Raw genomic sequence first — 27601 nt, 5'->3', positions numbered from 1 at the left:
GGGTTAGGATTATATACCTCATAAAAAGAATCTGATAGGGTGGCTCTCCAAGAAGAGTAAGGGGAAGGATATTGGGGAAAATATGACAAAGGCAAAAACAAAAGACATCAATAAAAATCTCTTTTTAAAAAAATACACTGAGTCAGGAAATAATGTTAGGGCTGAGGAATGATATTACTGTATGAGACAGACATGACAGTTAGATATAAGAAACCTGGAAAGATGGGGAGTGGATTAGTTTTGTTTTATACCATTTTATAACTTCTTTATATCTAAATTAGCAAGTACTGAACTTGGGAGTCAAAATCTTCCTGCTAGCACTCAATAGATATATGATTCTAGGTAAGACACTCTAGCAGCCTTGGTTTCCTTGAAATACCTTGGAATGAAGATGAAATTATCTGCCTAAAATGGTTGTTGTTTTATATAGCTATGCATATTTTTACTAAGGTTTTATAGTAGGAAGTAGAGGTAGAGGAAGAGAAACTTACTACTTATTAAAAATAAAATTTAACTAAAAATAGTTCATCTGGCAATACAAATGTTGGTCAATACTATTCTTATCCCTCTTTTGCAAGAGTAGAAATATTTCCCCTTTTCTTGTCTATGTATTCTTAAAGGGTGGAAATATTTTATATTTTTTGTCTTTGTGATCTGTATCTAGTGTAGCACCTTAAAAACAATAGGTGCTTAATAAATGTTTATTGAAGGCAAATGAATTTTTTGAATTGAGCTCAATGTAAGCATGCATTTTTACCTGTTCAATACTAGGCTTCTCAAATGGAGGGCTCTCCAAGGATCCTTCGACTACTGGTTTCCCCATTTGTAAAATGCATTTTCTCAAAAGCTGCCAAGGAACCAAAGACCAAAAGGTTAAATAAAATCACAATACACACATGAAAAAGTCTAAAAATATTTGAGAGAAAGACATTATCTTTATTCCTGACCTAAATTACATATAAACTGCTGACAACCAAGTAACACCCCTCCAAAAGACTATGGACTATCAGATGTCTTCAGTGAATAGGTCAGACCACCAGGGAGAGGAGTGACTGAAGGGAGCTCTCTTGCTCTACTTTTCTATCTTTCCCAACTGTCTTCGTGGCAATCCCACAATCCTTCCACCCCTCTCCCTCAACATTTCTTTGTTGAGAGAATACTAGAGGTGATGAGTGGACAAGGAAAAGAATGATGACAGCTCTCTGATCCAACTCACCAGCTCTTGCGTTTTTATGGGTATTTGATCAAGATTTCTTTGAAAATTTATCAATATAAAGTATTATCTGGAGATCTTCATGTTAGAACTTTGCAGAATTTAAGTGATACTAACTTTTAGGGCCTGCTTTTTCAATGACTTCAAAACTTTCTCTCTCTCTCCATTTCTGTCACTGTCTCTGTCTTTCTGCATATCTGTCTGTGTCTCTCATCACTCACTCTCTCTCTCTCTCAAAGTTTAAGCAACCTAAGTTTTACTTCCCACAAAACCAGAACCAGATGGGAACCTCAAGTGTCATTTAATCCTACTCAGAACTGAACAGAGGAACTTTCTGCAACATGTTGGAAATGAGTTCTATCCTCTCTTCTGCCCAAAATCCTCAAAGAGAAGAGCATCCACTATCTCCTTTTTTTTTTTTTTTTTTTATTTAATAGCCTTTTATTTACAGGTTATATGTATGGGTAACTTTACAGCATTGACAACTGCCAAACCTCTTGTTCCAATTTTTCCTCTCTTTCCCCCCACCCCCTCTCCCAGATGGCAGGATGACCAGTAGATGTTAAATATATTAAAATATAAATTAGACACACAATAAGTATACATGACCAAACCGTTATTTTGCTGTACAAAAAGAATCAGACTCTGAAATATTGTACAATTAGCCTGTGAAGGAAATAAAAAATGCAGGTGGGCAAAAATGTAGGGATTGGGAATTCAATGTAATGGTTTTTAGTCATCTCCCAGAGTTCTTTCTCTGGGCATAGCTGGTTCAGTTCATTACTGCTTCATTGGAAATGATATGGTTGATCTCATCGCTGAGGAACTGGTCATCATATAGTACTGTTGTTGAAGTATATAATGATCTCTTGGCCCTGCTCGTTTCACTCAGCATCAGTTTGTGTAAGTCTCTCCAGGCCTTTCTGAAATAATCCTGTTGGTCATTTCTTACAGAACAATAATATTCCATGATATTCATATACCACAATTTACCCAACCATTCTCCAACTGATGGGCATCCACTCAGTTTCCAGTTTCTAGCCACTACAAAGAGGGCTGCCACAAACATTCATGCACATACAGGTCCCCTTCCCCTCTCCATGATCTCTTTGGGATATAATCCCAGTAGTAACACTGCTGGATCAAAGGGTACGCACAGTTTGATAACTTTTTGAGCATAGTTCCAAACTATTCTCCAGAATGGTTGGATGTATTCACAGTTCCACCAACAACATATTAGTGTCCCTCCCACTATCTCCTAAGAAGAGTTATTCCACTGAGGCAGCTACATGGCACAATAGATAGAATGCTAGGCCTAGAATCAGGAAAACTCATTTTCCCGAGTTCAAATCCTGCCTCAGATGCTTACCAGCTATATGACCCATGTCCCTTAAACATGTTTGCCTCTGTTTCTTCATCCACAAAATAAGGAGCAAACTACTGAAGTATCTTTACAAGGAAACCTCAAATGAGGTCATGAAGAGTTAGACACAACTGAACCAACTTAACAACTACCACCAGTTTCCCCTGTTGTTCCCCTGATATCTTCAGGTTTCACTTTTTACTCTTTGCTCTGGACTCTGGGACCCACCAGGCCAAGTCTAATTGCTATGACACCAGAGGGAATTCAGATTTATAAAATCGATCAGTTTACCCAAGGATTATCTGGACTATTTAAAAAGTCAGTTCCCCTACATGTTCAAAGCACTGGGATTAATTTCCCACCACTGGCATTGAATACTTGGGAGTAAGCTGACAGCCAAGTGACAGGAGATCCAGAGCAACCATGCTGAAATACTGCACTCCTGTCCCTGTTTAAACTCAACTCGTAGCTACTCAGGTCGTCAGACAGCTATGGGTTTATTTTAGTCACACATAGTGTCTCTCCACTCTACTGCCTTTATGCTTCATGCTTAGAAATAGTTCTGAATCACCCAGATGTACCCAGAATGGAAGGGCACTAGGGCACAGAGCTACTGGGGTACTGGACACCCACCTGTATCCAGAATATAGAAGGGCACTAGGGCACAGAGCCATCAAGACACTGGCCACCCAGATGTCCCAGAATATACTAGGCACAAAGCTATCAAGGCACTGGCCATCCAGATGTACCCAGAACGGAAGGGCACTAGGGCACAGAGCTATTGGGGCACTGGACACCCACCTGTATCCAGAATATAGAAGGGCACTAGGGCACAAAGCTATCAAGGCACTGGCCATCCAGATGTACCCGGAATGATAAGGCACTAGGGCATGGAGATATCAAGACACTGACAGGCTGCTAAAGATCACAACAGCCTCCAATTGCTGAACAACTACAAAACCACTTTTCTCTCCCTGAGAAGCATACGTACCAGACCTCTGAAGCCACTGAATCCAACTCACTCAATCATTTTGTGAGGGGGGAAGGGGAATGAGGGGTGAGACGACTGAGGCCCAAGGGCTTTAAGTGATCTGCCTGAAATCACAAGTAGAAAGTAGTAGAGGTAGCATCTGAACCCAGGTCTCATGGCTGCAGAACCAGTGTTCTTTTCTCAAGACCAAGACTGCTAATATGTTACAGCTAACCCTTTCTTGACTCCTTGACATGTAGCAGTTGTCTTAGCCAAAGATTATTACTGTTATTATCAACATCCTTCTCATCACTATTATTACTGCTATCTATAAAAAAAAAAAAATTAAAAAAAAAAAAATAAAAAAAAAAAAACAAGAAAGCTTACAAAGTATTTTAAATGCATTATCCTTGGAGTCTCATAACAAACCTGTGAGGTGGGGATTCCATTTTACAGATGAAAAAACTGAGGATAAAAGTGATTAAGTAATTTATACATTGCTTGTTAAAGGTCCAAGGTAGTAATAAAAGCTGATCATAGCAAGACCTCTCAGGATTGAGGGGGAAGGGAGAAAAGAAAAAGAAGGAATTATTCTGGTTACTTAATCCACCACTGTTGGCCAAATGGGCTATTTGAGGAGTTGAAATTTCAAGTTTGAAGCCAGTGTGTTATACTTGGAAGAAAGCAGCTATTTGGAGATCAGAAAGTTTGAATTCTAGCATGGATCAGTTACTTCCCCTCTCAGGAATAAAGGAGGTTTCACTCTTTCTGTTGCTGTTTTCTGGCATTTTATTTTCTTTCTCAGGTTTTTTTTTCCTTTTTGATCCAATTTTTCTTGTGCAGCAAGATAACTGTATAACTATGTATACATATATTGGATTTAACATATATTATAATATATTTAACATGTGTTGGACTACCTGCTATCAAGGGGAGGGAGTAAAGGGGAAGAAAAGGAAAATCTGGAACAGAAAGTTTTGCAAGGGTCAATGTTGAAAAAATACCCATGCAAATGTTTTGTAAATAAAAAGCTTTAATTAAAAAAAAATAGAGATTAAAAGAAGCCCACTCCCTCATTTACAGACCATAGCTTGGAAACTAGAAATTATCTAATGCAAAGTCTTCATTTTTACAGAAGAAACTGAGACACAGGGAATCAAACCCGTGTATTGCTTTATGAGAGGCAATAACCAGAGAAAGAATTTGAGTCTTGCTTCCCGAGTCACTGCTTTTTCACTGTCTCAGTTTCCACTAGTCAAATGAAGGGCTTCCCCCCAGATGGCTTCACATTAGCCTTCAAGTTGGACAGCTTTGCATTCTAGCATCCCATGATCTTGAGTGGGTCTCACGGGGACCACCATCATTCACTTCAAAAAATTCACTATTTTGACCTATGAATAGAAGATGGGTTTCTTTTTAAAGACAGGTTTGAAAGAAATTTTGAATGCTGCCTTAACTCACAAAGGCTATTTTGGTAAATCAGAAGAATAAAACGCACTAGCAAGATAATAGTACAAATAAGTTTACACATATTGGATTTAACACATATTTTAACATGTATAACATATATTGGATTGCTTGCCATCTAGGGCAGGGGGTGAGGGGAAGAAAGAGAAAATCTGAAACACAAGGCTAGGCAAGAGTCAATGCTGAAAAATTATCTGTGCATAAGTTTTGAAAATAAAAAGCTTTAATAACAACAATCAAAAAAAAAAAAAGAATATACAGGACTGGGATAAAGTTAAGCAACAGATGGCTTTTGAATTATTTGCCTGGAGTAAGATATCTGAGGCAATCAAGTTCCATATTTTGGCCTTTTAAAAAATTATTATTAACCTAAGCAATGAGTTAGACATTGCCTTGTTAGCAAAAGAAAGCATTTCAATCAATCAGCAAGTATTCCTTAGTCACCTCGGTGCCAATCAGGGCTTTTTTCAACTTGCCACCAATGTTTTCTGGCTCAGTGGGCTGCTTATAAACAGAATCAAATCAGGAGGCTGACAGGATGGAAACCTTGACGCCACCTTTACTTGCAGCGGGCCAGTGGGCTCCTGCCAAGGATCTGCTCCAACACAAATAACAGTCACATTCTTGCAGGCCCTGTTTTTCTTTTACTGATGTCTCCTCCCGAGACCTGAAGAGTAGAGGCTCGAGCACAGCTGGGCCCGGATGACTCAGGCTATAGGGCCTCGTCAGAGTCCCAGAACCCCAGGGACCCATGCAGCCGTACTGAAAGGAACATCTCTCTCCCCGTGGCAGACTTCCTATGCTCGGTATGAGAGAAAGAATCTTGGCTCGACGGTCAGAGGGGCGGGTTCACAACCTGCCTCTGATATGGGGCTCTGGGAAATAATAATGACAGTAACAGTAATATCGATGATGAAGGTTAGAGGGCTTTCATCTTGGCAGTGCTTCAGCTACGTTATCTCACCTCACCCAGAAGGTGAGGTGCAATTATTAGCCCCATTTTACAGATGAGAAGACAGACGCTAGGAAAGATAAAGTGACTTATACACTACCAGTAAGTGTCTGAAGTTTGATTTGAACTCTACAATACCTGTATCTGAATTCAGTCCTCTGTCTACTAAACCAGAGGGGTAGCCCAGACCACATTAAAATGTAGTTGGAAAAGGTTTACCAAAATAAATAAAAATATGATACAACATAGATAATGCTCATTTGTGGCTTTCAAAATAAATATGCGGCCTGGGAGGGAGCCAGTTTCTCTTTGAGTTTAACAGCACTGTACAATCCACCTCTTAACCAGCTCCCCATTTATAACCCCGCCCCCCCTCCCAGACATCAGCTTCGTAGTCTATAAAACAGATGGGCTGGACTAAGTGGCTCTGAGTCCTACAAGTTCTAGATCTATGAGTAAGTGGTGATCAAGCCACTGACTTCAATCACAGCTGATTGCCTTAAAAAAAAAATACTTCTAGTTCTTTAAAAAAGAATCAGGATTAAGTGACCAAGGTCACAAAGCTAGGAAGTATGAAGTGTTTGAAACCATATTTCTCCCAACTGCAAGCCAGGTCAGGGCACTATCCACTGTGTCATCCAGCTGCCCCAGGAGTATTTTAAAAGTTTCTTTCCCTTATCATCAAACCTCAGCATTCCATTTGGTAGCCGCCACTATCTACTCCTAGTCCTGCTCTTTAGGACCAAGCAAAACCAATTAATAAAGTCTTCTACAAGACAACCTGAAGACAGCAGGCATAGCATATTCCACCCACTCATTCTTCCATGAGCCAAGCAAACCCTGTTCTTTTAGCTGATCACTGAGGGACCCTGGAGCCTCAAGAAAGGCAGGAGAGTGATTGCTACGCCCAAGCCAGACCGAGAGGCAGAGTTGGAGCTGGGACCAGGGACTGAATCCTGAGATTGGGGCAAGTGACTTCCCATTTTCAGGGCTTCTGTTTCTTCATCTGTGAGAAGGTCTTTGGATGAGATCACCTCCGAGATCTGCCTGGCCTTCCTCTAGGATCCTGAATGGGGTTGCCAAGTTTGAAAGGGCACAATAGGCTGGCAGATTCCTGGGATCCAAAAGCTATGAGAAAGGGCCTGAGCTAGATGATCCCAAAGTCATGCCCCTGGGAGGCTTTGACAAAGAGGGATTCTCTTTAGCTTTAAAAGCTAAAGAGAGAACAAGGCCTCCAGCAGACGCAAAAACTTCTCTCTTACGTAGAGCTTTTCCACAGCCCTTCTGTCAGTTCTGTGTTCACCCACCTGAAGCAGGCACTCCCTGCTGCCCCAGCAGATGTGGGAGCCAATAGCGGAAGCAGTAAATAAAGCCCAGCCAGGCCGAGACAGCTCACATCTCATACTGCTGGGACGGAAGCCAGGGAGATTTGAACTCTAATCTTTTACTTCAGACCTTTATGAGCCATGTGATGCTGGGTAATCACTGATCTTTCTAAGCTTTAGGTTCCTCATCTGCTAAATGGGAAAGATAATTAATGACACCCATCTGACAGGCTTGGTGTGAGAACCAACGAATGTCAAGTATTTTGCAAATCTTAAAGCAATATAGAAATGTGTGCCATTGCTGCTGTAGTTGTAGGGAAAAGCTGGCTTTGACGTCAGATAAACACTGGTCCTTTTTCCATAAAACTAAGTATTTGTTAAGCACCAACTGCTGCAGAGAACTGTGCTAAACATGGAGGGGAAAGAAAAAAGAAATAAAAGCCTAACCCCTTGAGCTAAGGACCTCAGGGAAAAGATGAAGTAATTGGAAATAAGATAAGCTCTAGCTAGAGAAGGTTGTGGATGATAAATATGTGGCCCTGAGCAACTCACTTAATGTTTATGTGCCTTGCCTCAGTTTCCATATCTGTAAAATGAGGAGTAATAATAGCATCTGCCACCCGAAGTGGTTATAAGATAGGTACTCTAGGTAAATGCCAACTATTATTACCTGGGAGAACATATGATGTCTGGAGTAAGCTGACTGACACAGATTTAACAGGAAAGGTTTTATAGAGGGTTATGCAAGAAGAGGGATCACATGATCTGGGAAAGCAGCATAGAAGCAGCTTAAAAAAAATTACCCCTAACACAAATTCGGTTTCATAAACAATCCTCTTTTCTATTGAAGAGTTCATGGCTGTCAATACACAAAGCAGCAAAGTCTCAGTTGAGTTACAGAATATTAAGGAAAAATCACCAGTATCCTAGTCTGTAGACAGGTGACTCAGTGGATAGAGCACTAAGCTGGAGTCAGGAAGATTTAAGTTCAAATCCAACCCACCGAAATACAGGGAGAAATTCAGCTCTCTTCTTGGGTAGGAAGCGGGGGAGGGGGCAAGAAGATGTAGTTGCTCCCGTTGTCAAAGGTGGTCACCATTATACTTAACAAATTTTCTTGTTTAACGAGGAGATTGCTCATTTTGGGAAGGACTTGGGGATGCTGAGAAATCATGCTGATTTTAAGAACAAAGGCCTCCTCTAGGACAAGGGTCCTCAAACTACAGCCCCGCGGGCCAGATGCAGCAGCTGAAGGCGTTTATGCCCCTCAGCCAGGGCTATGAAGTTTCTTTATTTAAAGGCCCACAAGACAAAGTTTTTGTTTTTACTATAGTCCAGCCCTCCAACAGTCTGAGGAACAGTGAACTGGCCCCCTATTTAATAAGTTTGAGGACCCCTGCTCTAGGATTTTGAGCATTCTGTGGATAGCAATGAAAAAAATCTCTCAAGAGATGTCAAAGAAAATACAAAGTCTTACCTTAAACAGATAGAAATAAACTTGTTTGGTATCTGCATCTTCTTCTTTGTGAACACAAGTGAAGAGATATTCCACATCCAACACTATGCCAAGGAGCCGATTCATTTCTTCCTCTGACACATTCTCCAGGTGAGACACATGAGCAGCTGAAAGGGAGCAATGAAAACATTTCAAATGAGATGGGAGTTAACCATAACCAGCTCAACAAGGCTCCCATCAGAGAAGGAACTTGCTCATCAACCCAAAGGGATCCACAATGAGCCAAAACTCAAATTTCCCAAGCCCTATTAAGATCTGTCTTCCCAATAATTTTCTTCTTATAATTATTCTAGTCCGAAATATCCCAGGGGACCAACCCAAACTATGTAAAGTCAGAAACCAATCTGATTACTAAGGAACACAGGTGGGTGACTTTTCTCTGGAGGTCAAGATGAGACAACATTCTTAGCGATCTCGGAATGAAATTACAAACAATGATCCTTTCTCTGCAAGCATTTTTTAATGAATGCAAGAGGCAAAGGCACACCATGGTGTGTTGGATGAAACACTAGGCTTCAGAGTCAAGAAGAACCAGGTTCAAATCCTGCCTCTAACATGTACTATGTGTATAGCTTCAAGCAATCATTTAAGCCACTCTGAGCCTGTTTCTCATGATTCTATTTTTGGTTTTTTGGCAAAAGACGGGAGGATCAAGGTTGTAGAAGCATAAGCATAAGTATAAACAAGCTTGTATAAGTTCATTTAGAACTGATATCATTAGTGCAGTGAACTCTTGGTGTGGAAATTCTCTCCATCAATCAATGCAGAGCAGCAAAATTGGAGAATTGCCCAGGGGGACTGAGGGGCACATAACTTGGACACACATCTCTTACACATGAGGAGCAAGATCTGAGTCCAGATCATCTTGACTCCGAGGCTGGCTATCTACCAGTCATGTCATGCTTCCTTTCCATCTGTAAAATGGAGATTCTGCTTGTGGCACCCACCTCATAGGCACGCCATCATGTGGTGATGCCATAGTCAGATAATAGAGGCAAAACATTTGTTATGTAAATGTAAGTTCTGGTTATGACTCCTCATCCTTGCTAAGAACTAAGGAGGGAATAAGGTGTTTTCTAGGACTAGGCCAAAAGGGATTAATACTGGGATGCTGCGAGTAAGGGGGAAGAGAGAGAGGGGAAGTTCGGAGTGGGTATGGAGGGGGTGACATCCTAGTAAATGATATGAAGGCAGAGGCAAAGAAATGAAAATTAGAGATACAACAGCCACCTCTTTCTTCTTGAATTATAAGCCAGAAAACCAATGGAAAGTAGAAACTTTCAAACCCTTTGCTGCTATTCAATTGTTTTAGTCATATCTGCCTCTCTGACCCATTTGGGGTTTCTTAGCAAAGATACTGGGGCAGTTTGCCATTTCCATCTCCAGTTCATTTTACAGGTGAGGAAACTGAGGCAGACAGGGTTAATGACTTGCCCAGAGCAAGTCTTACTGGCTCTTACTTAGCTTTTTATAGCTTGTTAGAGTCTAAAGCCAGATTTGAACTTAGATCGTCTAATTCCAGACCTGGCTCTCTAATCACTGTACCACCTAGCTGCCCTTTCTAACCCTTCAAGTCTACTCAAGTCTACATCTGAGAGCAGGCATCTGCACGGCATGTACACGACGTGCCCAGCAGAGAACTTCCCCCAGAGGGTAGAGTGATACAATTAGTGTTAGGGGTATGCAGAGCATCCTGAATGATAAGCAAAGAACTCTATTTGGAAAATCACAGTAACAGATTCACCCGCATTATGTTACCAAATATAAAAACTGTAACTGCGACCAACAGAAATGTAACAAACAGAAAAACTACAAATGGTGACTATATACACGGGTGCAACAATGCCTCAATTTGGTCCATCACAAAATTTGCTGTTCATCCAAGAATCCCCACGTGTTCCACTCATGAGCTTTAAAATACTGAGTATCTGAAAGATTTCTGGACTTTATCCCCATTATATGGAAAGAGCAATACAGTGGCAGAAGATGCATTTGCTGGATGAATTCATTCTAAAGAAGCCACTGTTCACTTCTCCCTTTCAGGTCATGAAGAGAGAGGCCTTTGCTTCCTCTTCCAAGAAAACTAATCGACAGAGTTCTTATGCTAGCTATTGGAAGAAAGAAGGAAAAAAAAAAAAAGGAAAAGAAAAACCCTGAAGATGTGCATCTTTCTGGACAGTCCTACTACCTTCCAATGCCAAGGAGCTGAAAGAAAACTTGGGCCAAAGGAGGAATCAGTGTATTGTGCAACAAGTTCCCGGAGCCACCCAATTACCCCATCCTGGTCAAATTAAATCTGTTATTTATAAGCAGTTTAGATCTTCAAAGTACATGGACTAGTTTATCTGTAAAATCATCTTCACGCACATTTCTGGTTGTGGATGAGATAAAAACTCAAGTAAAGCAAATGAGTTCTAAGAAGTTTGGCTCCATTAGCAATTACTCATTTCCCTCCTACTTTATTTAGATTAAATCAGCTTCTGGGTTTCAAAAAAATGTTCGAAGGAGGGGGAGGAGGGAAGAGAAAATCAGAGATTCTAGAAAAGGGACATGAAGGGTTGAGAAGGGTCTCTCTTGCCCACCGCCCACCTCCTACCCCCATCCCCCAGAAACAGCTGGAAAAGAAGGTTCCATGTGATTCAGCTCTGGCTTGATGATGCTATGATCTGAAAGCATCTGAAGCCTAGATCCTGGGGACAGTTTTAAAGGGAAGGAAGAAGAATGATTTCCTCTGGAGCAGGAGCTCCTGACCTGGGGTCTATGAACTTCTATCAAAACGATTTTTGTAATTTATATTCTGTGTTGAATGCTATGGATTTCCTTACTTGAAACCTTACACGAAAGGGGGTCTGTTCTGTAGACTTTGACCAGACTGCCAAAAGAAAGTTAAAATGTTAAGCCCCTGGCCAAGGAAGCTAGGGCAGGATGAAAAGCTGAGGGTTATGGGAGGGAGGAGATAAAGTAAGTCGAGACCATCTGCTTTAAGCAGGGGTTTGGGGATAGACTGTGGGATTAAAGGAAGGAAAAAGGGTCTGGCATGGCTGCTTTGGGGAAAGAGTTGGTTGGATACAAAACTCTTATCTCCTTCAAGACACAGCCAAGCTGTTGTACAACAAAAACCGGGAGCGATCTCCATCTGTTACTGGACCCCTTCCACCAAGAAGTCTCATCACATGATGAGAGAGGGTCATGTGACCCTGCCTGGCCAAATGTAAATGTCCTTTCTCAATCATCACCAAATCCCAGCCCGCTCTTAGAACCAGTGATCACTCTCACAGTCTGAACCAGCCCCATTAATGACCCAGCACCATTAACTCCTCTAAATCTAGAAGGGTTCCTGAACTCACACCCAAGGTTCTAATCCCCTACTGCCAGCTGTCTTCTGGGGTTTTTTAACACAGATGCCAGGTCATCATGTCGATTCATTATAAAATGCACTAGATGACTGGGTTGGGCATTAGGAAACTGGGAGCTGGAAACTTGACAGTTTTGTGATCCTGGCAATTCACTGAATTTCTCAGCCTCAGTTTTCTCTTCTGTAAAATGGGGGGATTAACATTTTCTACATTACAGAGTCAGGATCAAGTGAGATAAACAGCAAAGCTGCTTTGGAAAACTTAAAGAGCTAGATAAATAGTCACTTCCTGTTGTTGATACTACTCTAATTTCATAGAAAACCTTCTCCCCCTCCTACTTGCTTTATTTCTGCAATTGATATCAATGCTTTCTTCCTCCAAACTTGAAAAAAACCCTAGGGTCCTATCCCATAAATCCATGCAAGGATAGTTTTTGAGCTGGAAGAGAGACGAAGAGCTCTCCAATCCAACTCCTTCATTTTTCAGATAAGGAAACTGAGGTATGAGGCAGGTCAGGTGACTTGCCTTGGTCACAAAGCTAGCAAATATCAGAGAAAGGGTTTGAATTCAGAGCTTCCTGACTCTCTACAAACTATGCCCTTTTGACTCTCAAAATGTGGGTATTTAGCCTGGAGAAGAGTAGGACTGAAAGGAGATAACTGGATAACCTTCGATATGAAGCAAAATTCCAAAATTCCAAATCCAGCAGCCTTTATACAACACTAATCTTGTGTAGCCAATCAGCCACAAAGCTCTGTTGATGGTTCTTCTCAATATCAGTCCCCATCTATTCTAAGTGAAAAGGAATCCCATCTATAGTGTATATACCCAATGAGTTGCTATGTATCTTTTCTTGAAGACCACCAATGAGAGAGAACAAACATTAGTGCTAAAATCAAAGAAACTTGGGTTCAAAATCTCCTTCCAGGTCTTACTACCAATTGGCTGTGGGCAAATCAGTCAATCTTTCAAGACTTTGATTTTCTCACAAATGAAAACGAATGACTAGATTTACATGAACTGATGCTGTGTAGCAAGCAGAACCAGGAACACATTATACACAGTAACAGCAAGATTGTGAGAAGACTTGGTCCTCAGTGATTCAGTGACCCAAGACAATCCCAATAGACTTTGGATAGAAAACTTCTGCATCCAGAAAGAGAACTATGGAGACTGAATAAAAATCAACACATCCTATGTTCATCTCTTTTTTGTTTTTTTTAATCCCTCCCATAATTTTTCCCTTTCATTCTGATTTTTCTCTCAACTTGATTCATAAAGAAATATGTATTTTAAAAGTTAATATACATAACCAGGGATATACCCTGGTTAGAGATTCTAGAAAAGGGACATGAAGGGTTGAGAAGGGTCTCTCTTGCCTTCAGGAAAGAAAACTATAAAGGAAAAAGGAAATGGATGACCAGATTGCTTTGAGGCCTCCAAGCACCAGGTCCCTGACTGTCTCTCTTTCCAAGCCATTGAGTTTATTCCTCATCTGGATAGCTCTCCATGAAACATGCTTCACTTCATGCACTGGATATTGAATCATGGATTCTAAGAGCTAGAAGAAGCCTTACAAAACATCTATCCCATCATAGGATATGGAGCAAGATCACGTATAAAAGCAACTTTGTGGAGTCCATTTTAAAACAGAAAGTCCTGGGTTTGAATCCGGTCTCTAGCTCATCCTGGCTGTGTGGTCTCAGGCTGCCTGTTCAACCTTTCAGTGCTCTAACTAATGCTCTAAGTCAGGGATTCTTATCTTTGTGTTCCCAAATTTGGCTGGCAGCTTCCCCTTTTCTGATAAAGCTTTCTCAGGCTTTTTTAATGCCTAGAATAATCTACAGAGGCTTACACAGGAAACCAATTCTAGCAAAGTAGCTGCCAAAAGGTGTACTTTTTTTTCAGTTTAAGAACCCCAAGATTGAGAACTCCCATGGTAAGATTCAAAGCTGCATAAAAGATGCTTTCTCACGTTGGAGTTCCCTATACCAATATAAAATCACTATTCTGGGTCCTTTCCCTAAAAATCATCCATTCTCATCCTTTTACTTTAGAGATGAAGAGAATGAAGACCAAATGTAATGAGTCTGCCCAACATTCTACTGAAAATGTCAATGAATTATCAATGAATTTCGACTAATTTTGATGAGTTTAACAAATGTCAATGAATTTTGATGAATCAAATATTAACCGTTTTAATGCAAATGACCACAATCTTTAGCAGGTCTCCTCACATACCCATTTTCTTAGGAGTGACCCAGCTGCACCAAGGAAGCCTTAGCGTGAAGGAAGAATGTATCACCCACCACCTCAGTAAGTCCCCAGTTACAAGCCTAGTGTGATGCTGACCTCAATCGTTCTGCAGCAGTGAGACCGCACCCCTTGTCTGTCAAGTATGATATTCAAAATTGGTCCCACAGAACTTCAAACTCAATGAGGCAACATCCCTACTGCCTAACCCACAGGCCAGATGCTTCTCCTTTGCACCTTCACTATACCTAGAGTGCTAGTATGCCCCAGGAAGGGGGGAGGAACCAAATTACATCCTTTGCTACACTCCAGTGATAATGATAATGAATTTATGTAGCACTTGTAGACTTAAAGGGACTAAATCAATGTCATTTCAGTAGATCCTCCTAATAAGTCTGGGAGGAAGGTGCTGTGGCTATCATCTGTATTTTATAGATGAGGAATCTGGGGAGAAAGACAAAGAATAAGGGCCTTTTATGTGCCAGGCACTGTGGTAAATGCTTTTTCTTTTTTTTAAACAAATGTTATCTCATACCAATACTGTAATGTAGGTGCTATTATTATTCCCATTTTTTAGTTGAAGAAACTGAGGAAAGCTTACTAAGTGCATAAAACTAGTAAGTGTCTGAAACTGCATTTGAACTCGGGTCCTCTAGGCCTAGCACTCTACCTACTTTACCACCCATTCAGAGAGGAGGCTGCAAAGCCCTTAAATTTAACCACATGGTGGGCTGGGGATATCAGTTTTGAGCATGTTTCAAGATATTCCAGGAGGAGAGAGGCACAGAGGCAAGAGAACAAGCAGGGGCTAACCTAAGAGGCCTGGGATGATCTGGGCCACCCCCTCCACTGTTTTACCTATAAAAAATAGGAACAATGACAACATCTGCACGGCACTTCATGACTTGCACAGCAGGTAATAAATATCTCATTTGATCCTCACGACAGCCTTAGTGAACTAAGTCCTGTTATTATCACCATTTTACAGATGAGGAAACTGAGATACAGAGTAAGTAACTTTCAAGGGATCACACAGATAGTATGTAACTGAAGCAGTTTTGAATGCAAATCTACCCAGCTGCCAAGTTCAGTCCCTCATAAACTACACCACTCTGTCTATGCTCTGGATGTTGCTCCTGGAAAACTTGGGAAGCAGCGAGGTGGGAGGAAAGGGAAGTAGAGAGATGACCTCAAATATCTGAAGGGCCCTCTTGTGAAAGAAGGATTATACATTCTGCTGAAGCCCACAGGGCAAAACCAGAGGCAGTTTCAGGGAGAAGGACGGGAGGAAAAGCTTATTCACTCCCCAAGTGCGACTCATCTCTAGACTTTGCTATGAGAAAAAACTGCCAGACTGTTGTTAGAAGGCTCCAAAAGCTGTGGCTGCCTCAGGAAATGAGAGGTTCCGCCCAGAGAGGCTGGATGAACAGCTTCTAGAGGTGCTGGAGAAGGGGCTCGCCCTTCTCCTCAGGTACAGATTAGCAAGATGGCTGCCTAGCTCATCTCCACTTGGATTCTGAGAACTAGCAAACACACAGCTCCCCTCCGAATTGCTCCGAGAAGCCCAGCTCTCTCTATCTGTTGGGGTTTTTTTCACTGTGATAAAAAGGAAAAGGCTTTTGTTTGCTTTCAGTTTCTTCAAGAACCTGGCTCAGCTGTTTTTTGCTGCGTCAAGTTTGAAAATACCCTCGGTGTTAAGAGATAGTAATCTGCCAAGACAGCCAGCCAAGAACCCAAGGCAGCTGTTACCTTGATAGAAACAGGAAATGCACGGTCACCTTGGCTCTGGGACCCTCTCCAGACACCCACTTCATTCATCATTTGAGACATCCTTGCCTGCAGTTTGAAAAAGTTGGGCAGTCCTATATGTGTATGTCTGGAAAACTAGAGAAAAGTATAGCTATAGATAGCTACAGTGGTGTGTGTGTGTGTGTGTGTGTGTGTGTGTGTGTGTGTGAGTGAAAGGGGAGAGAGAAGGAGGGAGAGAAGGAAAAGGAAAGGGAAAGGGGGAGGGAAGGAAGAGGGGGGGTTAATAGGGAGGAAAGGGAGTGGGAGAAAAGGAAAGGGAGGGAGGAGAGAGTGTGAGTTCACTATGTGTGCATTTGCATTCCTAGAATACTGTAAACATTGGCACATAGTAGGCTCTTCATTCAGGTTTTAGATACTGTTACATGCTCAGGATTCAAACAGATATTATATCGATAGGATCTGAGATGGGGACTAGAAGTAAAGATGCCAGTGGCACTGCCATTGCAAGAAACCTCCTAAAGGTTTACATGATACCTCCAGGTCTGATATTCAGACTCCAGCAGTTTTAACATGACTTCATTTTCTAAAGCTGGCAATCTTAAATGGAGGAAAAAAAAAAAAAAAAAAAAAAAAAAACAAGCCCTTCCCAACCCCCTCCCACTGTCCCGGTCTACCAGGAAAAAGTGTAGAATCAAAGCCCAGGCCAAAACTTGGACCCTTCTAAAACAGGTTCAAAATAGCTGCCCACTTTATTATTATTATTATCAAGACACATCAGTTTAGCCTTGCATTAATCACTGGTTCACTCATCCCTAGCAAACACAGCAAGGATTATGAGGTGAGCACAAAATAAGGTGGCTTTCAAAAATCTTCCTACCAAGCCACTTGGCCACTGTGGGCATTTGCGTTGGCGACTGGATCACATAACATAATTGCGTTAAGCCAAGATGACCCGGTTAGAAGCACCCTCCCCACCCCCTGATATTTTATCATGGATAATCTGCATTATGCATTTGCTTTTCTGTCAAAGTATTGATCCCCACCCTACCCCCAACCCCAGAATGAGGCAAAAGCTCCAGAGAACAAAGCCAGTTTTGTTTTGATTTTTCTATCCTCGATGCCAAGTACAATGCCTGGCAAAAACATCCTCAAAGTTATATGGAACGTTAATAAGTGTTTAATGAACAAAGAGATGGATGGCTAGATGTCCATGTGTGTCATGTGCTATGTCTAGATTCTCCTCTATTATTGGAAAGGTAAGTAGTGGGGGGGCTCTATAGGGATGGCAGGGGAGGAGTTGGGCAAGAGCAAAGAGTAGAATCAGTGTCTGTAGAAATCCTCTTGTCCAGTCTGTGAACTTTTAAAAACATATTTACAATTTTTCATAATTTAATTCTTGCTATTTTACATAATCTATTTTTATAAATTTAAACATGTTATTCCGGGGAGTTCACAAATACTACCAGACTGCTAAAGGGATCCAAGATACAAAATAAGGGTGAGAACCATTCTAGCCCTATCCAGGAGGAGAAGGTAAGGATTATTCAAATGTGGTGGTCAGCCAGGGCACAGTGAAGGTCGAGCAGGACAGTCAAAAAGAGCTGGATTCATATTTTTCTCTAATCCATCCTGGTTCTATGACCCTGAGACAATCAATCACAGCCTCTCAAGGCTCCCAGCAAAGCTATGAGAAGACCTAACATTTCTCTAGCACTTTAAGACTCATGTGTTATATCTCATTTGTGGTTCACAACAAACCTGAGGAGAAAATGCTATTATTTATTTTTTAGATGATCAACCTGAAGCTGATATTCAGTGATGTGCCCAGAACTAGTGAGCTAGTGAGGGTCTGCAGGAGGATGGCAATCAGATTTCTCAGAACCTTAGAAGACCTAGAAAGATTCCAAGTAAGAATGCAGATGCCAGTGTGCACTGAGAGAGACTATTCCCCCTTCTGGACTTCTCCAGATCATTCAAATACACTGATTCAAAAGATTTTCCAAAACTTCCTTTTGAAGTTTGAAAATCAACATCTAACCAAAATCATGTGTTCTTTTTTTACAACTTTAAACCAAGAATTAGTGTAGCTATAGTGGTGAGTTGAAAATGGTGCTGGTCACCCATAATTCCTGCTACCAGGGAGACTGAGACAGACAGAGCACTAGAGCATTCTGGAGGCCACAGTAAGCTATGGCATTAGTGTCCTCCCAAAGTCCAGGATTTTCAGATGGTGAGCCCCTCGGAGCTGAGAGAGGATTCAGGTTGTCTAAGGAGAGAGGAAGCTGAACCACCAAGAGGGGGACAGACCCATGAAGGGCTAGCCTGCAAACTACAGGAAGACTCAGTCTTTAAGGAGAGAAAAAAGATAAGTGTGATTGTGGAAGGTATGAGCTTCCTGTGCTGGGTATTTATAGGCAGCCAAACAGGATTAACTACTGCATCTCCTGTTTCTGCCATTAAAGCAAAGTGTTTAGGATACTCAGAAGAGGCTTAAAGCAGCTGCCATTCCACACAATCCAACAGTAAACAATTATTTTAGTGCTTCTGAGACTGGAAAAATCAACCAGTAAGTACTTAATAAGCTCCTCTTCTATAGGCCTGGTACTCTGCTGGGCAATGGGGAGACAAAGGCAAAAAATAAAACAGTACCTGCCCTCAAGTTTTACAATTCTATCACGATTCTGACAGTGTAAATTCCTCCATCTCTCTTCTTCTCTTATCTACCTCTATTTCTGGCTATATTTTGCTATGTCTCTCTAGGGTTCTCTATCTCTGTTTTTCTCTTTATTTCTTCTATGTATATGCATGCTAACCTCCCAAAGATATTAACCTTAAGAGATCCATGGATAGTTTTTAGAGTTTTCAGAGTTTCTTGGGAGGGAAAAAAAAGTTTTTTAATTACATTTTTATTTCAATACAATTTGTTGGGCAACTAGGTGGTGCAGTGGATAGAGCACCAGCCCTAAAATCAGGAGGACCCGAGTTCAAATCTGACCTCAGACACTTAACACTTCCTAGCTGTGGACTCTGGGCAAATCACTTAACCCCATCTGCCTCAGCCGGAAAAAAAAAAATGTTTCCTTTGCAATCCTCTGTAGTTTATTATCCCAATTTTTATTTTATGCATTTAAAATTACTATTCAGCCAACAAACTCATAAGTTTCTTCAAAACCAAATAGATCCATGATATAAAAAGGGTTAAAAATTCATACTTTAAATTTTTTTTGTTGTTGTTGTTGTTTTGAATAAGGGGTAGGAAGGCTTTATTGAAAAGCCTTTAGCTTTACTGAAAGCTAAGGGATATGAGGGGAAGGATGCTAGGTGGCATAGTGGAAATAACTAACTAGACTTGGAGTCAGAAAGCCTCATCTTCCCAAGTTCAAAACTTTCCTCAGACACTAACTGGGAAAGTCACTTAAGCCCATTTGCCTTAGTTTCCTCATCTGTAAAATTGAGTTAGAGAAGGAAATGGCAGCCCACACCAGTATCTTTGCCAAGAAACCCTCAATGGGGTAATAAGATACTACATGAATGACAGCAATTAAACAGCATATAGGGACCAATAAATTATGGTAACCCCTTATTAAATATGTAGAGATTCAACCCAACTCACTTCCACCTATTATGGAAGATACTCCACTAGGCACTCATGTACATTTATAACAACACTCATGAAACTTTTCCTTGGGGTCCTCACATAAATTCATATATACATGTAGTTACAATGTATAAACAAGTAAACAAAAAGTACAGACAAATAATACAAATTAACTTCAAGGGAGAGATTGCAGAAAGAGGCTGCTTTATAAACCATCTGTCCTAACAGGATGTCCACCGTCAACAGAAAAACTGGAGGAAGAAAAAGAGAAGGAAGAGAATAACAAATGAACATTTGTTCACATCAAGACCACTTGACAAATGCTGGCAAAAACCAAATTCTATAGAACCACGAGTAAAACTCAATCAAGTCAGGTGGTACGATGCAATAGCAAGAACACAGATTGGGCACTGGAGGCCCTGGGTTCAGGTCTCTCCTCTCATACTGACCCTGCAGTTAGCAACCCCTAGATTTCCTTGCAGTACCAGTTGCCTTATGTGTAAAATTACAGGGTTGGCTGGCTGACCTCCGCCTTATCTCTAGCTCTTAAATTGCACTCCTAGGACCCAGTCTCACAATGCTAATCTCTTCCCCAATGGGGACTCTTGGTTTTCTCTGCATGTATTAGTGGGCTCACAGATTCCAAATAGGACAAGCTCATTCAAATCTCTACCAAGAACAGGAAGGAATCTCCGTATTTCAAGATTAAAAGACATTTAAAAATCTTCTTTCAGAATAACAAGATTAAGCAAACAGAGATTTGTGATTTGCATCAAATAGGCTTGAGTGCGGATGCTACTGATTATCTGGCAGGGACCCAGGTTTCCTGACTTCCAAGCCTTATACCCTGTTACTTCCTTCATACACTTTGCAACTAAGGGCCACACAGAGGATCACATGACAGTCAGCCACAGATTCTCAAGATGAGAATAAGCATCACAAGCACAGGAGCAGCCCGGCTCTCTCCCTTTAGAGCTCACTGTCAACAGCCCGAGTGCAACAGGAGGCAAGTGACATCGGAGTTCTAGTTCTGATCACTGCTCCGATTATTATCTTTTGATAGTAACTTTGCTAGCCCTGGGGATGCTTTTGCTTTGACAAGTCCAGGAAATCTGGTTGATGACAAAGCTCAAGCAATTAGTGTCAGCTTGAGCAACAGCCTCGTGTGACAGAGAATGAAAATGGGAAACAGGCCTGATATGTTGAGCTTCAGACTAATTTATCATCCAAAATCCTTCAATTACTTCGGCAAATTTAGATGGACAAGAAGGAACTATAACCCTATTTCTAGATCCTCCATTTAAAGAGGGATCCCAGACCAACCATCTCTTCATTTCCCACTTTCACACTCCTGTGGACTTCATCATGGTCCCAGAGTGGGTATCCTGCCACCTCTGGGAGTAGAAGCTGCCTTTTACCTTTTTTTTTTTTTTTGCAAGTTTCTGTGTTTAGCTTAAAGTAGATATTTTTGACTGACTTCCTCCAGGAAGGAAGAAAGGACGGAAGAGGGGAGGGAGGGAGAAAAGAGACAGCTAGGTGGTGCAGTAGATAGAGCATCAGCCCTGGAATCAGGAGGACCCAAGTTAGCACTTAGCATTAGCTGTATGTCCCTGACTGCACCCCCCACAAAAATAATATGTAATCATTTGATTCCCCTTCACACTGTTATGTCACATACGCAGCAAACACAAACTGCCACTTAATGTCATTAGTACCATAACTCCAAGGCTGGGATACAGATGCCTGAAATGGCCTAGAGTCGGGCCCTGAGAAGACTTCATTGAAGACCATGTCATTCAAGGCTAAATGGGGGATTTCAAACTAAAAGGGATCTGATCTGTAGGAGGAACTAACCTGGGATCCACAAGTTCTAAGACCTCATGGATAGATTTCAAGGGATCTTGATTTTCATAAGCCTTAAGTTTTATTTGAACCATTTAAAAAGCCTTATTCTAAGAAGGGTCTATGGCTTGAGCAGATCACCAAAGGGGTCCATGACACAAAACAGGTGAAGAACCTCTGCTCTGATTCAACTCCTTGCATTTGGAGAAAATGAAACTGAAAGCCAGAAAAGCTAAGTGCCTGGCACAGATCCCACAGCAACATGATGACAAATTCACAATAAGGTGGACATAACTGAAAGCCAGTCTTTTTTCCCCCTGAGAGCACAGTTTCTCACAGCCTGAGAACATAAAAGGGAAAGTCAGCCTCTAACAAAGTTGGCCACACCCGGCACTTGCACAATTCTGGCTTTGCAGTTTAGCCCCCGTGGTGGAGAAGGAATATGTCCCTAGAGTGGAGCCAGTCTCCCCACAACCAAGAAGGTGACACCGTTTTAAACACACATTGTTATAGAATGATATTATATGTAAGCCCCATATTAAAGACAACATAGGGCGGATCCCCTGAGCTAGAGGCCCTTCTTCCTGACCCTGAACCCACCTTGTCACCATGCCAAAGGTTCTCCTTGGGTGTGATCCAAAATAATATTCAATTAAGACCAATACTAGAAAAACCTCGTTTATTTAGTATATGACACAGTAGTGTCTGTAACTTGTCAAATGTTTCTTTTAGCATTGGTGGTTTCAACACCCAGAGCAACAATAGTTTTATAGACTAGTGAAGTCTTGAGTATGGCGATGGATTGGTTTAATGAAAGGTAGCATGGGATCAAGGTCAACCTTGGAGACAAGAAGACTTGGGTTAAGGTCCAAACTGTGTTATTATGAGTAAGTCACACACCTTCTCAGTGCCTCGGGCAACTCTCTCTCGCTAAGATTAAGATTTCAGGTTTCAATAAAATAACCAATCTGCAAGGGAAGGGAGTTTCCAAGTGAAGAATCACCCAACGCTAATTTTATAAGTCTAGAGACTCCTCCTAAAAAATCCATTATTTATTTTATGACACCAATTACCTTGAAAGTTTACATATTTCCATGCCCAGAAACACACTCCCTTACTATAACACTCTCCAGATAACACTCTTATCAGACCCGATTTTCCTTAACATGGCCTTTGGCCAAATGTAATAAAATGATAATCTGACTTCATTCAATATCAAACATTTTACAGACTAAAAGAGGATATACAGTACCAGGAAAAAATGAAAGTTGAAAGAAAGACCATGGGAAGTCGATGGTAGCTACTGAAATAGCCAAATATATAGTATGGAGAAGTACATAGCTAATATGCTATGTCCTTGAAGGACAGAATCCTATAACCCATTGTGCTCTACAATGAAGATCTGGAGGCAGGAAAGAAAAAAATGGGAACAAAACCTTCTTGTGATTTAGAATAATGAGACCAGGGATGCTTGTTTTTCCAATGATCCTTCTAGTCTATTTAAGAGAAAGCAGAATTCCAAGCGACTACTGATTTCCCCCCCTTGAATAAAATGGTAGCTTAGTGGACAAGGATAAAGTAGCTGATTCTATTAAAAAACTATCCTCTTATGACAACTTGCCTGGGCTGATAGAAAATGCTATCCACTTTGTAAGAGAAAGAAGAAATATGAAAATAAACATTTTAAAACAATAAACAGAAGTCACACATAACCACTCAAACGAAGCTTTGTGTCTCTGACACTCACTAGCTGTGAAACCCTGGATAAGTCATTTAAGTTTGCTAAATCTCAGTTTCTTCATCCGCAAATTGGTCATAATAATACTGGTATCTCACCCAACTGTCATAAGGCTCAAATGAGCTAAAGAATGTGATAACTGTCTGTGATTATTAGAGTCACCAGAGATCAAGGCAAACGAGAAACGAGAAAACATTGCAAGGAAGGATCCCAAGAAAAAAACCCGGAGCAATAATAACAATAATTAGATGAGGGAATTACAGATGGTGACTCTGGTCTTGGAGTCAGAGGCCAGTGTCTCATCTCATTTGACAAGTCTCTTCTGAGCTCTTTGATGTCAGAGCCGCTCTGTTAAGGCAACAGAAGCAAAGAGGAGAGGCCCCTGGGAATGGGACAGTGGAGCTCCCAGAGCTCCACTCTCAGAGCAAGATCATCACAAGCAGGGGAGCCACACTTTTACCCCGTTTGAAGGCAAATCAGATTAAAATTCATCCTCAGATGGCAGTTCCACACAAGCCGGGGCCTCTTTGGGAGGGGAAGAGAGGAGGGTTCTGTTGCTTACCGAGAGCGTGGCTACAACTACGGCAGGACTCAGTGAGACTGACAATTATCTGCTGCACGTCTGCCCGGGGAGGAGTGGGCGGGGGATTGGGGTTTTTCCAGCCATTACATTTACAAGATTCCTCGGCCTGAAAATTTAAAAAAAGAGAGAGAAATTTATGTAACAGACTGTAACATGGGCTGATTGCTTTGTATGAGACGATATAGATGAGTTATGAGACGGTTGCCGACAGACCCTCTGACTTTGCATTTTCTAGGAACACCCAGAAGGATCAATACTGAACTAGTGGGCTAAGGGAGAAGGGTTTTGTTTGTTTGTTGGCTTTGGGAGGGAGGGAAGGGGAAGGCCTCGCTGAGCCTGACAATTTTCAGCAGTCAGCACCAGCCAGTTCAGAGAGTAAGCCAACGGCCTCTGTCCAATGACTCTTGGCAAGTGTGAGGGACAGGATTCCAGAGGCATCCATTGGAAATGTTTCCTGGTGTCTTCCAAGTGCCAAAGCAGTCCCCCCCTTGCAGCTTAGCAGGCCCTGGCAGGTCGGCTCCAAACACCCCCAGTTGTTCAATGGGGCTTTAGATCACCTTGACCCTGCCTTGAGGAGAGGGAAGAGAAAGGGAAGAATGGAAGGAAAGCAGGAATGAAAGAAAAGTATCTGAGTGAGGGCACAAAGTTGAAGGAAGAGGCACAGAAGGAGGGAGGCCTCCTTCAGGATTTCCTGGGGGGTTTTAAATTTTGTTTTGTTCTATTTAGGGTAGGGTAGATAAATAACAATCCGGTAAAGGCCATGTTCCTGGGCCTTCCTTCTTTTATCGGTTTATCTTTGTGAAACACTACAAGATGACTTAATTTCACAGCAATACAGGATCACGGGTCAGAGATCCAGAGCTGAAAGGGTCCTCGGAATTTACAGATAAGGAAACTGAGGTTCCAAGATATTAAAATGATCATATTTCAGTGTGACCCATGATCAAATAACCAGTAAATGTCAGAGACAGAACTTGACCCCTATCCTGAGCTCCAACAGCAGTGAGTGATCTATTTTCTTTGCCACATTCAAACTTTTATAATGCTTGGCCTGAGATATAAGTGAATTCTGAGATCTAAAGCTTACCAACCCTTTTAAGCAGCATTTTTAAAAAAAATGTAAACACTGACAAATATCTTTCCAAAACGTACTTATACATTATGGCCCTCGTATTGGGAACATATGACAAAAATAAATGTACCTTCTTTCTCTTGATTCAGTCATCAGTATTATTAAATATTCTGTATAACTTCTCAAACATTTATTCAATAAATATCTCTGAATTATCTACTTTGTGCAGAATGCTGTGCTTAGTTCTGAGAGCCAGGATAGTTCCACATTTAAAAAACCCTCCCCCAGCCCTGATGAAACCTACAGTCTAGTGCCCTTAAAGTATTGTCTTCCAAGGCACTGAAGTGTATAAGGCTGATTGTTCTTAAATCAAATGGTGCAAGACCACTCTGCTTTTATAGAGATGCTATCTGCTTTGACTTTACACTGTTACTTTCTCCTAACATTGCATTGTTAGGGCAGTGCCCCTGCCTCTAACAACACTTTCTTTGTCATTTGCTGCTTCTCCTTTGCTGTGGCTCTCTCTGTCACACACACACACACACACACACCCTCTTAAACTAACGTGGTGATAATAAACAGTACAATAAAAATGATTTAAGTTGTATTTATATTATTCTGTGTAGAGGCCATCCTCTCCCTATCAGAATTTCAGCTCTTTTGTTTCTGGAACGTGCATAAATCCTGAGCCATAGCACAATACACACGTGTTTCATTACTTGCTGATTGATTGATTAAATCTCTAATTCCTGAGCAAGTTCCTAAAAGCCCATCCCACACAGGAGAATGTTTGGCAAGTGAATGGCAGTGAAAGGGAGCCAATGGCTGCTCATGAGTTTTCCATTTTTCTGCTCTCATTTTTCCCCCATGACTGAAATTAGCAAATAAGTGAAATAAGCTATTATTACCTTGACTTATTTAGTAGCTAGGCAGATAAACTGATAGAGAAATGGCGAGAGCAGAAAGACAGAGGGCCTCCTTGAGATAAGGTATGAGGAGACTAACAAAAGGGAGAAAAGACTGTACAGACTGAAAATGGTTATGGGCACAGATGGGGGGAAGAGAGGGAGAGAGAGCAGGAAACAGCTTTGTCGTGGCAGAAGAAGGCCAGAACCTTGGAGGAAAGCAAGCTCTTTTTGGAGGTACCCTGCTCTTCTGGCCTTCCCTCCCGACATCGTTCCTCCCCCGGCCCCAAACTCCAAGGCTGGAGCAGCCATGGCAGGGAGGTCATGCTAGGAATCCTCGGTCATTCCACTGGGCACCCACCTCTCCACCCCCAGCCCCCCGGAAAGGAAGAGGTCACTGTCTTCCCAGTGGAATCTCATGAAAACTTAGAGACAGGGAGAGATGCTGTGGAAAACATTAAATGATGTGTTACATGTGTGTATGGATATACATACATATATGTTTAAATTCTGTGGACAGCAGAGTGCAAGGGGTACAGGTAAGGACCTATCCTTAAAGGTTGAGAAAGACTCCCCAGATGGGCTGCCAGCTACCCCCTCCCCTCCATTTTTACAACTGCTCCACCCAGATCTTGCAAACAGCCAGTCTGATCCGGTTGCCCTCCTAGACACTGGTTGTGTTTAAACAATGATAAACAGCAACTACCCCCCCCCCAAGCTACATGTCAAAGTGGGGGGGCAGGCATGGGGGGCAAGAGAAATGAGAAACCTTTAAATGTTCCAATAAATACTTTCTAACCCAAAAAGCATGGATGAAGTCACCAGAAGGAACAGTGGGGAAGGAAGAGAGCAAGTGATTGAAGGAGAAGGTGGATTGAGTATCCAGGAGCCCGAGATTGGGGTGCTCCTAGTTATCTGGAAACCAGCAAACCCCAGTGAGCAAGTTAACTGTCCCAGAGCATGGGTGCCTTCGGAAGTTGCCTTAAGGTGTCAGCCTGGACCAGCTGCAGGAGAACTGGCCCAAGGGGGAGAAAGGGTGAGGAAACTCTAGGCCGGACTAGACTGACCTAGTTGCTGGGCCTCCTCCCTCCTGCATTTGCCAATACAGAATGAGCCTCAAAGATAAAGCAGATCAGACTCTGCTCAGTGAAGATGACCTCAATCAGAGGCGCCGGAGCTCCTACTGGCTGGATACCTTGCAAGGAGACTGCCTGAGAGGCAGAAGGATTAGAGCAGGGAGTTCTTAACCTGGGGTCCCTAAACAGATTCCAGGGGGGTTGTGAACAGGGATAAAGGGGAAATGACATCTCCCTTTTCACTTTTTATTTGTCTCCTTCATTAGATCACAAACTTCTTGAGAGCAGGGTCTCTCCTTTTTGTATCCCTAGTGACCAGCTGGTACCCAGCACATAGTAGGGGTTTAATAAATGTTTATTCATTGACTCCAATTCTTCCACAGAGTCTCTCAGTCCTCAGTGCTTACACCAAATAGAAGGCTGGAAAAACTATGATTCTCCATTTTTGCCGCCTCTCAGGGAAAAAAATAATAGCAGGATGTTGATTTCAAAGGCCTGTTCCCTAGCACGGTTTTGAGGTTGTTCTTATATTACAGAAGTCAGTCAAGTGGATAGACGTCTAGGAATTGTGGTTGCTTGGGAACTGACCCTTTTGCATTAGTTACAGAGCGGATGATTTCCAT

General features: G+C 41.8%; 1 protein-coding gene across 1 annotated transcript in view; it reads right to left on the bottom strand.

Moving 5' to 3' along the window:
• Positions 1–27601, bottom strand: part of KAT2B (lysine acetyltransferase 2B) — a 105413-nt gene that overhangs the window by 54539 nt on the left and 23273 nt on the right. The window contains 3 exon segments of the mRNA XM_031940338.1: positions 758–847; positions 8768–8913; positions 23905–24031. Coding sequence (XP_031796198.1) covers positions 758–847; positions 8768–8913; positions 23905–24031 — 363 coding nt within the window.

The sequence above is a fragment of the Sarcophilus harrisii genome, chromosome 5 (genome assembly GCF_902635505.1).
Source record: "Sarcophilus harrisii chromosome 5, mSarHar1.11, whole genome shotgun sequence".
NCBI lineage: Eukaryota > Metazoa > Chordata > Mammalia > Dasyuromorphia > Dasyuridae > Sarcophilus > Sarcophilus harrisii.
Note: the sequence above shows the minus strand (reverse complement) of the source record. Positions and strands in the feature narration are given on the sequence as shown.